The 17,135-nt window shown below is 37.3% G+C and overlaps 1 protein-coding gene across 1 annotated transcript in view; it reads left to right on the top strand.

Moving 5' to 3' along the window:
• SYNJ1 (synaptojanin 1) overlaps positions 1-17,135 on the top strand; it is a 141,535-nt gene that overhangs the window by 70,528 nt on the left and 53,872 nt on the right. The window contains exons 8-10 of the mRNA XM_044670207.1: positions 5,588-5,757; positions 7,702-7,783; positions 13,686-13,838. Of these exons, the coding sequence (XP_044526142.1) occupies positions 5,588-5,757; positions 7,702-7,783; positions 13,686-13,838 (405 nt within the window). The remainder of the gene's footprint in view (positions 1-5,587; positions 5,758-7,701; positions 7,784-13,685; positions 13,839-17,135) is intronic.

Genomic DNA, 17,135 nt, shown 5'->3' with positions numbered 1-17,135 from the left:
TTATTTGTAACTCTCAAAAATTGTATTCACTATTATAGTAGTTAGAAGAATTATTCATAGTTAGAGATTGGGGTGCTAAGTGGTTTAAGATGACATGCAAAAAAAAAAAAGAAAAGGGGGAATAGAAGATGGAACCAAAAGAAACTTGAAGGAATAAGAAAAATAGGATAATCTTTACCACACAAAGAGGTACATGGGAGGGGGCCTGGGAAGAATACTGTTATAAGAAGGACAGGAAGAGAGTGCTAATAGGTAATGCTCAAACCTTACTCTCAGTGGAGTCAATTTTGAGATGGAAGAGCATCTAGATCCATTGGGGTATTGAATTTTATCTTACCCTATAGGGAAGTTGAGAGAGAAAACCAAGGTGGGGTGTGGAGTAGGGAGTACAAAAAGGAGGGAAAGAGAGGGGGGAGGGAATTTAATAGATTCTAAGAAAAAGAGGGTAATAAGGGAGGGGGCAGAAAGAGAAGTAAAATAAGAGTGGGAATTAGGGGGACTGATTAAAAGCAAACCACTGATGTAGAAGGAAATGGCGTAAGAAGATAGGGCAGGACTAGGAGAGGAAATCAAAATGTTGGAGATTACACAAGTGGTAATCATAACTCTGAATGTGAATGGGATGAACTCACCCATAAAACAGAAGCAAATAACAAAGTGGATAAGAAACAAAAATCCTATCATATGTTGGCCAAAAGAAACACACACAAGGCAGGTAGACACACACACAGGGTAAAAGGCTGGAGCAAGATCTATTGTGCATCAACTGGGGAAAAAAAGGCAGAAGTTGCAATCATGTTATCTGACAAAACCAAAGTAAAAATAGATCAGATTAAAAGAGATGGGGAAGTTAATTACATCCTGATAAAAGGCAGTATAGACAGTGAGGAAATATCAGTACTCAAAATGTATACACCAAATGGTAGAGCATCCAGATTTCTAAAGAAGAAACTAGTGGAGCTTAAGGAGGAAATAAATAGTAAAACTATACTAGTGGGAAGGTTCAGGTCTCCCACTAGTATAGTTTTACTATTTATTAGATCTATCAGATCTAGATAAATCTGAACAAAAAATAAATAAAAAAGAGGTAAGAGATGTGAATGAAATCTTAGAAAAAAGAGTTAATAGATATGTGGAGGAAAATTAATAGGGACAAAAAGGAATACACCTTTTCAGCAGCACATGGTACATTCACAAAGATTGACCATATACTCGCACATAAAAACATGGCAAACAAGTGCAAAAGAGCAGAAATAATAAATGCAACCTTTTCAGATCATAATAAAATAAAAATAATAATTAGTAAGGGTAAATGGAAAAGCAAATAAAAAATTAATTGGAAATTAAATAATATGATTCTCCAAAATCAGTTAGTTAAAGAACAAATTATAGAAACAGTTAATTATTTCATTACAGAGAATAACAATGATGAGACATCCTATCAAAACCTATGGGGTGCAGCTAAAACAGTACTAAGGGGGAAATTTATATTCTTGAATGCATATATTAACAAATTAGGGAGAGCAGAGGTCAATGAATTGGACATGCAAATTAAAAAACTAGAAAGTGAACAAATTAAAACCCCCAGATAAAAACTAAATTAAAAATCCTAAAAATTAAAGGAGAAATTAATAAAATTGAAAGTGAAAGAACTATTGAATTAATAATAAATAAGACTAGATGCTGGTACTTTGAAAAAACAAATAAAATAAACAAAGTACTGGTTAATAAAAAAAAAGGAAAGAAGAAAACCAAATTATCAGTATCAAAGATGAAAAGGGAGACCTCATATCTAATGAAGAGGAAATTAAAGCAATCATTAAACTATTTTGCCCAATTATATGTCAATAAATATGGCAATCTAGGTGATATGGATGATTATTTACAAAAATATGTTTCCTAGATTAACAGAAGAAGAAATAGAATACTTAAATAATCCCATATCAGAAAAAGAAATTGAACAAGTCATCAAAGAACTCCCTAAGAAAAAATCCCCAGGGCCAGTTGAATTCACAGGTGAATTCTATCAAACATTTAAAGAACAATTAATCCCAATACTACACAAACTATTTGACAAAATAAGCAAAGAAGGAGTTCTACCAAATTCCTTTTATGACACAAATATGGTACTGATTCCAAAGCCAGGAAGATCAAAAACAGAGAAGGAAAACTATAGACCAATCTCCTTAATGAACATGGATGCAAAAAAAAAAAAAAAAAAAAAAAGACTCAAGCAAGTGATCATGAGAGTTATTCATTATGATCAGGTGTGATTCATACCAGAAATGCAAGGATGGTTCAATATTAGGAAAACCATCCATATAATTGACCATATTAACAAGCAAACCAACAAAAAACACATGATTATCCCAATAGATGCTGAAAAAGCCTTTGACAAAATACAACACTTATTCCTATTGAAAACACTAGAAAGTATAGGAATAGAAGTACCTTTTCTAAAAATAATAAACAGCATATATTTAAAATCATCTGCAATGGGGATAAATTAGAAGATTTCCCAATAAGATCAGGAGTGAAACAAGGATGCTCATTATCACCTCTGTTATTTAACATGGTACTAGAAACACTAGCAGCAGCAATTAGAGAAAAAAAAGAAACTGAAGGTATTAAAATAGGGAATGAGGAGACCAAGCTATCACTCTTTGCAGATCATATTATGGTCTACTTAAAGAATCCTAGAGAATCAACTAAGAAGCTGTTGGAAATAATCAACAACTTTAGCAGAGTTGCAGGATGCAAAATAAATGCACATAAATCATCAGCATTTCTATATATTTCCAACACATCACAGCAGCAAGAGTTAGAAAGAGAAATTCCATTTAAAATCACCTAGACAATATAAAATATTTAGGAATCTGTTCACCAAGACAAACACAGGAATTATATGAGCACAACTACAAAACACTTTCCACACAATTAAAACTAGATCTAAACAATTGGAAAAACATTAATTGCTCATAGGTAGGATGAACTAACATAATAAAAATGACAATCCTACCCAAATTAATTTACTTATTCAGTCAGACCTATCAAACTACCAAGAAACTTTTTTACTGAATTAGATAAAACAAAGTTCATTTGTAGAACAAAAAATCAAGAATATCAAGGGAAATAATGAAAAAAATTTGGAGGTTGGAGTCTAGCATTACCAGATCTTAAACTGTTCTATAAAGCAGTGGTCATAAAAACAATATGGTACTGGGTAAGAGACAGAAGGGAGGATCAGTGGAATAGACTTGGGGTAAATGACTTCAGCAAGACAGTGTATGATAAACCCAAAGATCCCAACTTTTGGGACAAAAATTCATTATTTGACAAAAACTGCTGGGAAATTTAGAAAACAGTATGGGAGAGATTAGATTTTGTAGGCGGCAAAATAGGGACATCAGTGCATTGCTAGTGGAGTAGTGAATTGATCCAGCCATTCTGGATGGCAATTTGGAACTATGCCCAAAGGGCTTTAAAAGACTGCCTGCCCTTTGATCCAGTTATACCACTGCTGGATCTATGCCCCAAAAAGACATGTACAAAAATATTTATAGACATACCCTTTGTGGTGGCAAAAATTTGGAAAATGAGGGGATGCCTTTTGATTGGGAAATGGCTGAACAAACTGTGGTATCTGTAAGTGATGGAATACTATTGTGCTAAAAGGAATAATGAACTGGAGGAATTCCATGTGAACTGGAGCAACCTCCAGAGCAGAACCAGGAGAATATTATACACAGAGACAGATACATTGTGACACAATTGAATGCAATGGACTTCTCTACTAGCAGCAATGCAATGATCCAGGACATTTCTGAGGGACCTATGAGAAAGAATGCTTATCCACATCTAGATAATGCACATAAATCATCAGCATTTCTATATATTTCCAACACATCACAGCAGCAAGAGTTAGAAAGAGAAATTCCATTTAAAATCAACTAGACAATATAAAACTGTGGGAGCAGAAACAGAAGAAAAACAACTGCTTGATCACATGGTTTGATGGCGATATGATTGGGAATGTAGACTCTAAATGATCACTCTAGTGCAAATATCAATAATATGGAAATAGGTCTTGATCAGTTACACATGTAAAACCCAGGGGAATTGTGTATTGGCTATGGGAGGCGGGAGGGAAAGAACATGAATCATGTAACCCTGGAAAATTTTTCTTAATTCACCATTCAAATAAACAAACAAGCAAACAAACCAATAAATAAACAAATGAGAAGATGGTTAAGTTCCTTTTGATGACACTGTTTGGCTGCCTCTTTGGGCTTGATGTTGTGTCATTCAGCAGAGAGACGCTTTGTAGTCAGGAGACCTTGTTTCAAATCTCATCCTTCCAGCTCACTGTGACTATGAACAGATCATTTCATCTCTCCAAATCTTAATTTCCTCATTTACTCTGATGACCTTTACGATCCTATCACTAGATCCATGACTTTTTTTATTCAGTCAATATTGCAGAACCTTCTGTGAGAGAAGTATAATTATTTAAAGGAATTTGGCCTATCTATCCTCTCCAGAAGGACCAAGATGAAGAATGTTAACGCCCAGATTTTAACACTGCATTTGGATGAATTTTTGACATTATGTTCATCTGAAATAGTACAGATGGACAAAAAACTAGGCCAGAGTTGAACAGGAAGGAAAAAACAGGCTGGATTGCTTTCAGGAAATTGCAGAGCTCTCTCCACCTCAGCTTCCCATAAAATCAAAGGGCTGTTGTTCAGAACTAAAATTTTACCAGCATTGTTATATGGCAGTAAGTCACCAAATACCTCTGATTCTGAAGAACTATCATGGAGAAACACTTGGTGGTTGTCATCAGGCTGCAACATATAACCAATGAGGAACCTCAAATAACAGGAATAAAGGACTTCATCAAGGGATTGTGTAATATAAGAATTGTATATCAGGAAGAGAAACGGGCTTGCCATGTGGCAAGAGTGAAACATAACAACAATTGGACAGCCATCTAATAATATCTTTGCAATGTAAGGAGAAAGCAAGGAAGGCCTCCATAGCATGTTTGGTAGATCCCCTTTGTTGAAATGGGAGAACACATCCAGAGCAGAAGTCACACAGGATTGGCAGAGTTGGGTAGATTGTAATGTAACAGTATTAATTTGTATTCTATTAATTCAGCTGAAAGGTATATTACTTCTTAGGAAACATTTGATTCTCATCTCTAGCTTTAGGTGTATCTAGTTATTAAACATTCTGAACAAATTTGAGTACTGATGGTTTAAATCAGTTCTTCCTCTGTTAATCTTGGAAGGAATAACATATAGGGTTAGTCATATTAATTATGTCATCACTGAAGGCATTAGAGACCACATGAGTAGTTCTCATTAGACACTGGATTAACAGGTGATTTTTCAATTTATCATCAGCATGTGAATTTTCTGACTAATATAAAAATTTGAATAGTTTGAAAATAGATGTTGAATGGGCTTTAAAATAACAGGCTAGCTCTATAGGGTATATATGTGTGTGATCCATTGGTGCTTGATTGTATCTTCATTGATGGGTTTTTATTTTATAGAATATTTTCTTTTTTTTCCCCCAGAGCCACTTGAAAGCTTCTGAACATGCTTTGGATATTGAAATGGTCAATTTTGACTATCATCAACTGGTTAAAGGAGGAAAAGTAGAGAAATTACATAGTGTGCTTAAGCCTCGAGTCCAAAAATTCTTAGAGTCTGGTGTTTTCTGTTTCAATGGAACTGAAGTTACCAGGTTTGATTATTTTATTTCCATACTCTTTAAATTAAAATTTATAATAATTTATAATAATTGTAAAAGTAATTAGATTGTTTTTCCTCTTATGATCTAAAATAATTCCTCATTCAGTCTAATAGTGTCCTGATTCTGAGCTGATTGTAGTTGATAGTGAAATGATTAAAATAAAACTATTTCTTTTATCTGATTAACTTTAATGATATAAGAAAAACCGGAGTTTCTCTGGCTGAAATTAACTAACTGCTAAACTTTGAATCTAGTTAGGTCCTTATATTCCTGTGCCTGGAAGTAAGGGGCATGGCCCCTCTCTAGCATAGGATTGGGCCAATTCAAGACCAATCCCACACTAGGAAGTAATGGGCGTGGTCCAGCCCCCAGCATGGGACTGGTCCATTTAAGACCAATCCCATGCCAGTAAGTAGTAGTGAGGGACCTCTGAGGCACTCTGGGGGATGTAGTTCCCTGGGCCATAACACTTTAAAACCCACAATAGACAGTATTAAGTTCTTATCCTTTGGAAAGAGGCCCATACTGCTCTTTCAGCCTCATTGTAGAGCAGTTTGAATGTTCCTAGATAGAAGTTCCACTTATTACACAAAGTAAAAATTTATTCCCATGAAATATTTCATTTTTATCAATTTTTTAAAACTCCTTTGGTCACTAGTATTGTTTGGTAGCTTATCAAAATTAGATTGCACCTCACTTAAGGAACTTGTCGGTTGAATAGTATTGGTCAGCTTTATATAGCATAAACACAACTTCCATGTTGCATAGGCAACTCAATATCAAGGGAAAAGACAAGATAATGGTCTTTAGCTGACTAGCATTGGAACTAGGTCTGTTTTAGTCTCCCTTTCCACTACACACATAATTTTTGCCATTAAGTAAAGTATATAAAAGTGAAAAGTTAAGATAGAAATATTAAATTAATTTGTTTTTTAACTAACCTGTGACTTCCATCAGTTTAGGAACTTTTATGAAGAAAATATTAGTAATTACTAATTAGTAATTAGTAATTACAGTAATAGTAATATCTGAGGGACTTTTGCCATATGCCAATGAAAATAAACTGTTGCCATGAGATCAGCTTTTAATGTAATAATTTTAGCTTTGGAAGCAAAAAGGGAAAGTGCTAGGAGACATAAATTCAGAAGAAAACTATTGGTAATCATGTTTCCAAATGAAGACTTGTGATGAGTCCTAGTATTTTAATATGACATTCTGATTCTGCTTAAATTTAATTTGTATCAGTAGCCTAGAAATTGTCCAGGCATAGCTAGGAATCTGAAAGCTTCCTAACATGAAATATGTGTGCATATTCATGCCTTTTCTATATATATTATCTAAGCTGAATAAGGTAGGAATATTAAAAAAGAAAAACTTGCTGTGAAATGGGAGAAAATAATTTTTCCTCAGTGCAAATGCCAGATCTCTTAATTTTTATATAACTTATATCGCTACAACATACTTTTTTGTCTTTTTAAAAAAGTTTTATTGATACCTTAAATTTTTATACTGGACAATTTTGAAGGTACCCCTTCCTTGTCCATCCCAGAGAACCTACCTTTGTGACACAATTTTTTAAAGCTAGATAAATGTGACCAATTGATAAATCAACATATCATATATCATATGTACATATCTGACAACCTATTGTACATATCATACCATAATCTCCTCATTCTTCTTCCCACCCATAATGGCCAAGATTGGTCATTATGTTTACACTGCATTCAGTTTCTCTGTTTAAATTGTTGTCATTGTATAAATTCCTTATTCTACTTATTTCATTCTTCTTAAATTCATACCAATCTCTCCATTTTCTCAATTCCTTATAGTTCAGGTTTTTCAAAGATTAGATTTCCTGGATTTTTCTCCTTTGTATTGTTTATATCAATGGGTCTTGTTTATTTGCCTTATTTCAATTTAATTTGATAACAGATCTCAGGATGGTACGATTCGAACAAACTGCTTGGATTGTCTAGATAGGACAAATAGTGTGCAAGCTTTCTTTGGCTTAGAGGTAAGAAAAATTTATAAACACTGGTATTCTGAGTTTATACTCACAGAACTTTGCATTGATTTTCACAATGAATTATATACCTGTTCAGATACTTACTATATAAACTGTAGTATAAGGGAATGAGTTTTGAAGAAGAGTACTAGGACTGGCCATGTCACTTCTTATGTGAAATCCAATCTATTACCATTTCTTTGTTTTGGCTTCCTTATCTATAAAGTTGAGATGGTCTTTAAGATCCCTTTTAACTCTAATATTCTTCTAAAAAGATACAATAATATTTGATACAAAAATTTATTGTGTCATAAGGTCATAGATTTAGAGGTGGAAGGAGCCTTAGAAATAACCTAATGTGGGGCAGCTGGGTAGCTGGGTAGCTCAGTGGTTTGAGAGTCAGGCCTAGAGATGGGAGGTCCTAGATTCAAATCCGGCCTCAGACACTTCCCAGCTGTGTGACCCTGGGCAAGTCACTTGACCCCCATTGCCCATCCTTACCACTCTTCTACCTAGGAGCCAATACTCAGAAGTTAAGGGTTAAAAATAAAAAAGAAATACCCTAATGCAATCCTTCACTTTGCATAAACTGAGGCCAAAACCTGTGATTCTTCCAAAATCACACAGTAAGAGGCAGAATGGAGATCTGCCTGTTATTCTTTCTTCCAACACTCACAGCTATAATTTGGGAAAGAAACTCTCGTGAGAAAGCATCTAGTTATCTCTACCAATTGACTTCTTTTTCAGTACATTTCTTTTGACACTAATAGTTTCAATGATTATTTAGTTTTGCATTCTTTTAAAAACATTGTTTTTCTTATACTTTTACTATTACTTTTAACATCCTGGAAATTGCGAAAGGGTCCATTTTCTCATGAACAAACCTAGGCCTTATGTTGTGAATCTCTGAAAACATTAGGACAATAGTTGTTATGGATACTAACAGTGCCATATACTGTAGCCTTCCTCACCAACTGCCATTTACAGTACAGACAGGAAAGCCTAGCTGAAGTAGCAAGGCACCCTGAAGGAAAGACAGGATATGCACTACTACCTTGACTACCATCTCCTCTCAGACCCTGGTGGGGATAGCCCAAGACACTGAATCTAAGAGCCTTAGGAATAGCAGTGCCCTCATGCCCTTCCAAACCTACTTCCAGCCCAGTCCCACAACCATCACCTCAGGAAAAAGTCATTGTGGAAAGGGAGCTCATCTTCCTTATCACCATGAGCAACAACTGCTGACCAACTTCTACTAACAGACAGATAGGCTCCAGAGCCTCAGGTGGCAGCATCTTCAATCTGTCATTCCTTCTAGCCCCACTCTCATAGCCATCATCTCTGGAAGCAACTCTTGCCAAGAAGGTTCCAGCCATCTCTACCAAATGCCACCCATAAGACAAGCAAGCTGGCCTAACTAAAGCAATATGGCACTCTGAGGAGTCATGTATCCGAAAGTAGCATGTACCAGACCAGCCACTGCCACTACATTGACCACCATCTCCCCTCAGACCATGATGGGGACAACCCAGGACCTTGAACCCAAGAATCTTTGGGATGGCTATGTTTCTAGTCCATTTTCCTTATTCATCATCCTGTAAAACAGCCCCTGTGGCAGTGTAGCCTGGCCATTGCTCTTACAGGTACTATAGGCATAGCTACTGAAGACTACTGAAGATAGTGCTCATGGCACTATCAAATAGTTTTACATTAGAAACTGATATTATTTTACCAGTAGAAATTTTATCAGTGGAAAGTGGTATTAACATCTGCTTAGTTATTTCATGAGGACCATGGAACTCCATCTGATCTGCAGATGAAACCTTCTCTATCTTATCTCCTCCATTTAAATGTGACCTTCTTGAGAGTAGAAACTGTCTTATTTTTCTATTTGTATCTCCAGGGCTTAACACAGCATTTCATACATAGTGAGTGCTTAATTAACACTTCATTCTTTCATTAGGGTGTGAGCTTCTTGGGTCCTAGGTACAATAGTAAGTACTATTAAATACTTGTTGCTCATCGCCTAACTGATAATTACCTAGCTTTATAATCTCTTGAATCATCTCTGGATCTCTTTTTTATCCCCTACATCCAGAGATTTGCACTCATAACTTTTTTCACATCTATAGTTCAGGATACATCCCTTATCTCATAACCATCATCTCTGACACATTCTATTGCAGGAGCCTCATAATTGGACTTCCAACTTTTCTTCTCTTTTATACCTCCTGCTGGAGGCCTCCTACCCAAGTAATCTTCTTACAGTATAACTATGTCCATAGCACTCTCCCAATCAAGAATCTTGACAGTTGTTTCCTGCTGCTTTCCTGCACATACAAATCTTTTAGTTTGGCATCTAAAATCATTCAGGATCAGGCTACTGCCTCTCCACTTCTGTACTATGCTCCTTTTCACATTCTGTTGTAACTTCTAGCTGAACTGGCCTTGCTGCCCTTAACAATATTACATTTTTATGTAAGCTAGTTTCTCTTCCTCTCTAGCTATTAGAATACTAGGCTCAGCTCATGTGAAGTCTCCTTTAGGAAGCCCTTCTGATTGCCCCATAGTTGAAAGTACTTTCTCCCTCCTCAAATTATCCTTTATTTAATTGTATACATTTTGTATCAACCTAATAGACTTGAGCTTCTTGAAGGCAGGGACAGGTTTTTGGTTTTGGTTTGCAGACTTTTCCTTGAATATAATAGGTGATTAGTAATTGTTTGTTGAACCCAATTTTCAGATATAGATATTTGTCTTGGTGGTGGTTTTTAGTATTCAAAGGAGACCAAAAATGACATCACCATGTGGAAATCAGTGCACAGAAGTATCCAACTATGGCTGATCAGACCAGTGTGAATTTGGAAAGTTAGGAATAGCTAAATGTGTGGGGCTATCACTTTATTTCAATCAGCTTCCTCAGTCTTACTCTTTAAAATGAAGTGTTAAAGCAACTTCAGCCTTGGAATAAATTGTTTTTTTTTTCTGTATTTGTCTTTGAGCAGTTAACATTTACATTGCAATAGGATCTTGTTCAAGTTTGCTAACACTTCATTTAGTAAGTCTCAGTACCATTTTAAGCCTAGAAATTTTTACTCTTAAGTGTTTCATGTTCTTCCATAAATCTTACATGGAGGATCTACTCAGCTTGCTGGAGGCCTCCTGGGTCTTTTCAAATGGCCTTAAGTTAGGAGTCCCTAAACAAAAGTTTGTCATTTCTTAGCAGATCTTCAAACTAGTTGCCATTGCCTGAGTTCTTTTGTGCCAATATTCCCAGCTAGTCAGTCAAAAATTATTAAGTATTTATTAAACTCCTTCTGTGTGCCAAGTACTGTGGTAAGCAAAGGGATCAGAACCCTTTCCTTCATTGCGTTCAAGGATTTCATGGCCATATTCAACAATTTTTCTCCATTTCCTACTGTGTAGGCCTTTTCAGAGCTTCTCATAAAAATATCTAGGGATCTTGCCCTTAACATGGTCATTTGAACCTTATCCAGAGTCTGAATGCTTACCTTTAAACAGTTTTCCTAAAATAAGCCATGATACCTAGATTTTCACCTAGGATGGTAGGATACTAAAAAATACTGAGTAAGTTGGATACATGAAAATGTTCTTGGAGGGGGCAGCTGGGTAGCTCAGTGGATTGAGAGCCAGGCCTAGAGACAGGAGGTCCTAGGTTCAAATCTGACCTCAGACACTTCCCAGATGTGTGGCCCTGGGCAAGTCACTTGACCCCCATTCCTAGCTCTTACCACTCTTCTGCCTTGGAGCCAATACACAGTATTGTCTCCAAGATGGAAGGTAAGGATTTAAAAAAAAAATGTGCTTGGAGACTCCATTGGGGTGTGGGAAGAAGAGGGGTCAGTGCCTTATCAGGGATCTCCAGCAAAGCCTCCCTGTAATAAGGGATATCAAATTCACTGGTGGCAGAAAAGCTCCTGAGTAAGCTGGAACCAAGTTAAAATACAATTAGGACATGTTTAACAAAATAAAAATACAACACAAGATAATGTTAATTTTTGGTTTTGTAAGTCAATGTGTACCTGCCGGGATTTTCTATTTGAGTTTGATGCTACAGCTCTGGAAGGAAGAGGAAAGGAGGGCACCTTACCATCTGGTTCAGCCTGCCTGGTCTCCGTCCTCCAATAGGCATGGGAAATATCAAAGAGGGTGCCTTAACATCAAGCTGTGTGCATCTTTTGCCTGATCTCCATCATCTGGAGGGAAAAGTTGAAGAGAATGTTTTGCTATCCTGCCTAGTCTTCTGCCTAGTCTCTAGCTTCCCTTGGAAGAGAACATTCCAGTCTCCTGCTGCTATGGTGAGGAGGAGAGAGAACTCCATTCCAAGCCATTTCATCTTAACCACCCGTGTCTTCTACTTGGGCTTCAGCCTTCTGTTGGAAGAGGAGAAGCACTATTTCAACTACCAGCCTCCCTCCACTGAGGTGAGGGGAGAGAGTGCCATTCCATCAAGTTTCCAGCCTGATCTCCTACTTTGGGATGAGAATGTCTGCACTCCCTCTGTTTCTGAGTTCTTCCCTCACCTGAACTGCCCATGGCTCTGAAAGGACTCTGACGTCATAACACTACTGACTTACATAAATCTTTCTAAAGTTTTTCTCTCACTAAATTAACAAATTTCTCCCTTGCAGGACTCAGAATTTCTCTTATCTGAACATAGTCTCCCTCTCCCTTCTAATTCCAAACCTTTTTCTTCATCTACTCTATGATCTCTAATCCCTAAATGCTACCCTGTTCCTCCACATTTTCACCAACTGTCCCTTAAATGTTGAATGCTCTCCCTCCTCATCTCTGCCTCTTAGTATCGTTGGTTTCCTTTGAGTCCCAGATAAAATCTCACCTTTTATAGGAAGCCTCTTCCAGTCCCTCTTAATTTTAAGTGTCTTCCTTCAAGTTGATTATTTCTTATTTATTTTTCCTATATATGTATGTCCACACACCCACACACATACACAGTTTGGAGATAATTGTATGCATAATGACTTTACATTAGATTGTGGGCTCCTTAAGGGTAAGAGACTATCTTTTGCCTGTCTTTATATCCCCACTACTTAGCATAGTGCTTGGCACATAGTGGTAGCTGAATAAATGTTAATTAACTGAGATGGAGCGAACAAAAAGGAGCCTAATGTCCCTGGACTGCAGTTTGTGTAGGGGATTAAGATATAATAAGGCAAGTAAGGTAGGAAGTGGCCAGGTTAAGAAGAGCTCTAAAAGCCAAACAGGATTTTATATTTGAGCCTGAAGGCTATCGGGAACCACTGGCATTTACAGAAAAGGGGTGTTGACGTGGTCAGAACTGTGATTTAGGAAGGTCACTTTGATAGCTGAATGGATGATGGACTGGAATGGGGACCAACTTGATGCATGGAGACCAATCTGCAGTGTTGGAATATTCAAGGCTAGAGATGATGAAAACCTTCTACAGGGTTGTAGCAAGGTCAGAGGAGAGGAGGGGGCATATACAAAAATGTTATTAATCAATGGAACTTAGCAACAGATTGGATAGGGCAGAGAATGAGAATGGGTGAAGTATTGAGAATGACACCTGAAGCCTAGGTGACTTGGGAGGATAGTGGTATCATGAACAATTCTAGCAAAATTAGGAAGAGAAGAGGGTTTATGGGGAAAGATATGAGCCAGTTTGGAGCATGCTGAGTGTAAGATGCTATGGAACATTGATTTCAAGATGTCTTGGCCATTGGAGATGTGAGACTGAAGATTTGGAGAGGGTTGAATAATAGATCTAAGCATCATTGGAATAAGTACTATTCCTATAAATAAGTCAGGAGACTTGTTTCTTTTTCACTTTAGAGGTAGTATTTTAAATGATCAGTTTACAATATAAAATCTTTTTTTTTTCTGTAGAATTTCTACTTTTCTCTTTCAGGTTCTACCCAAACAATTAGAAGCCCTTGGCTTAGCTGAAAAGCCTCAGTTGATGACTCGTTTCCTAGAAGTTTTCCGGTCAATGTGGTCTATGAATGGTGACTCAATCAGCAAAATTTATGCAGGCACTGGAGCTTTGGAAGGCAAAGCAAAGGTAAAAAGAGCAAAAACCAAAAGAGCTATTCAAGTGTATTCAATTTTTAATGTTGAGGAACCTAATTTTAGTCAACAAGCATTTAGATATCTTTTATGTACTAAGCTCTAAGAATAAAAACAAAACAGTACTCACATTAGAAAAAAGCTTTTCATTCTATTGGAAACAAAATCAAGTTCAAATGTTGGTAAATAAATACTATATAATATCTATATGTCAATATATATGAAGAAAATATAAAATGATTTCAGGTGTATATGTGGTGTGGGGCATACCAATAATTAGAATGGAGAGCTATCAGGAAGATACAGTGGAGCTGAGCTATGAAGGGATCTAGTGATAATTCCAAGAAGTAGAGCAAAAGGAAAAAGCATTCCAAATATTTGGTCAATTTTGTGGTAAGCCATGTAGGTAAGAGATGGAATGTCTTGTATGGGAAGCAACAAGTGGACCAGTTTGACAATGTATGCTGCAGGGGTCATGTGAAATCAGTCTGGAAAGATGAGCTAGAGCCAGGCTATGAAGGGCTTTAAGTATATTTTTATCCCCAAGGCAAAAGAGACCCACTTTTTGATCAGAGGAATGACATAGTCTGACTTATACTTTAGGAATATCATTCCTAAGAACAATTTCATACATATGTGGGAGACTGGAAATAGGAGGTGGCTATTATAGTCCAGGCAAGAAGAGATAAAGGCCTGAAGTAGGGTGGTAAATGTCTAGGTAGAGAAGGAACTGGCTGAGAGGGTAGGAATCAACAAGACTTCACAATTGATTGTCTTTGGGGTAGGTTTAGAGGAAGGGAAGAGTTTAAAATGATTATGAAGTAAATCTGAGTAATTAGAAGAATGATAGCTTCTTCAGTGGAAATAGAGAAGATCACCATATGATCTAATGTCTCTTCTGCTGAATCTTTGTCCAGACTAACCAACAGTATATCATCAGTATAGTGATGGTCATCAAAGGGAAAAGACCAGGCATTTATTAAGTGCCTATTATGTACCAGGCACTATACTAAACACTTTGCAATTATCTCATTTGATTTTTACAACAATCCTGGGAAATAGGTCCTATAAATTTTATCTTCATTTTACAGATAAGGAAACTGAGGCTGAGAGAAGTTAAATGGCATGCCCAGAGTCACATAACTCATAAGTGTTTGAGGCTGGACTTGAACTCAGGTCTTCCTGACTCCAGGCCCAGAGCTCTATCCACTATGCCAGCTAGGTTTCTCAAATAAAGTTTTGAGCATATTGAACACCTCGATGCCCCAACACTAAACCTCAGGAAATGGGAATTCCTTCAGATTTTTATCCATTCAACTGGCAATATAAAGGAAAATTCAATCATCCCTGAGAAAGGATGATGAAGGTAACTTGTAGTGCTTCCTAGCTAATAGCACATCTTCTCCTTCTGCCCACCATGGTAGGGGGCACAGGGGAGAGGCATACATTCTCTCATTATCCCCAGATCTTTTTCTGTTATTCCAGTGGCTTTGCCATTCTCTTATTCAGATGCCATGAAAAGGTCTCCCCAGGCCTTTGTAGGAGACTGGTAGGAAAGGTCTAGGTGATACAGGGAGAGATTTCTGTGCCTTAAGTCAGGAAGACCTGACTTTTACTAAATTGTATGATCCTTGAAGTCACTTAACTGTTTACCTCAGTTTCCTCATCCATAAAATGAGATGGGCAAGGAAATGGCAAGCCAATCCAGTATCTTTACTAAGAAAACTCCAAATAGGGTCAAGAAGAGTTAGACACCACTGAAATGACTCAACAGTGGGGAAGGTCTGTAGCTAAAGCATGACATAAAATACCAAGATCTGTGCTTCTGACACAGGCTGGTTATGTGGAATAGAGAAGTTATGGTGGAGGGTCATAGATCCAGACCACTAAACCCATCTGTTTTGGGAATTTTACCCCCTCCCTTGCTGACTCATTGGGAAACAGGCTATAGAGGAATTCTTCATCCTTATGGCAGGCAGGTATGCTAAACCCTCCACCTCAGCCACCCAAAAGAGACAAGAACAATTTTCATTCCATTTCATTCTTTTTCTTTGGTTTTGTATTTCTATAACCTTGTACAAGGCTGTAATTGATAAATGCTGGTTGAATTAAATTGAATTGTCTCAAGACCTGCCTTCTAATATAGTCTTTAAGTATTTCAATGATTTAACTGGTTTTTCAAAAGTAAATCAACCAAGTGTTCACATCTGTCTTTAGTTGCTTAATGTACTAAAATAATTTATTTTCATTTTCCTCAGCTGGCAAACTAGCCTCTTTAAAACCATTAGCAAGAGCCTGAGAATATTGACTTTTGCAATACTTTTACTCTCCTTGTTATGCTCCTAAGTCACCCATCTATCTAATCCTACAAAGTGAAGGTCCCTCATTTTCCCATTGAGAGGAATCACCATATGCAGCCAGTAGCCCAAGATGATCAGGGTGCCAGAACTACTCCCCCCTTCCCTACCCCATCCCATATTGGGCTTTGGAGCCTTAGCATTACCCTTCCCTGACTTGAACTTCAGAGATTAACCATTAGGATCCTGTCTTACTAACAGCACAATGTTGTAGCCATATATACATAGCTCATTCCAAGCCAGTGATTCAGGTTTAGGTACCATAAAAAAACCCCAGTTCAAAATCTACCTACCTTATCTACCTAGGGTTAAAAATTAAAGGTTGGACAAATATATAAAAATGTGGTCGCCAAAAATATATTACTCAAGTCAAGATGACTTTTTTTATGGCAGTTTATTTACAAAAGGAGAAAGAATGAAAGTCAGGAAATGAGAGAGAGTAGATAATTACTCTCGCCCAGTTCGGAACCAGGCAAGACTTCAGAGGCCCTAGCAAAAAAAGACCCAGAGGTAAATTAAACAAGGGTTCTAGCCACAAGGCCTCCTCCAAGACGAGGGGCCTTTCTGGAGGATAGTACCTCCAGAAAAGCTAGGAAAAGGAGTCAGTCTTTTTTACTCACCCACGTATGGGTATTTCTAAGGGAAAATCCAAGAGCAGTCCGTGGTCCCCAGCTGGAGCTTCTCCAAGGTCCAGTTTGACATTTAAAGATAAGTGGGTGGGTATACACTTCTGGTGATTAAATCTAAAAATGGGCAGGGGAGAGTTAATCCCATTTTCACACTACAAGAGTACAAAGGATACAGTACTTGATTCCTGATGTCCCCCTTCATCACAATTCCTATGCTGGATGAGGACAAGGAAATGGGAATTCCAGCACTCTTCAGGAGCACTACTTCCTCATGGCCTGGAGGTCGCCCCCCACCACCCCCAACCC

Source organism: Gracilinanus agilis, chromosome 3 (genome assembly GCF_016433145.1).
Source record: "Gracilinanus agilis isolate LMUSP501 chromosome 3, AgileGrace, whole genome shotgun sequence".
Lineage (NCBI taxonomy): Eukaryota > Metazoa > Chordata > Mammalia > Didelphimorphia > Didelphidae > Gracilinanus > Gracilinanus agilis.
The sequence above is the reverse complement of the archived record's forward strand: the minus strand, read 5'-3'. Positions and strand labels throughout refer to the sequence as shown.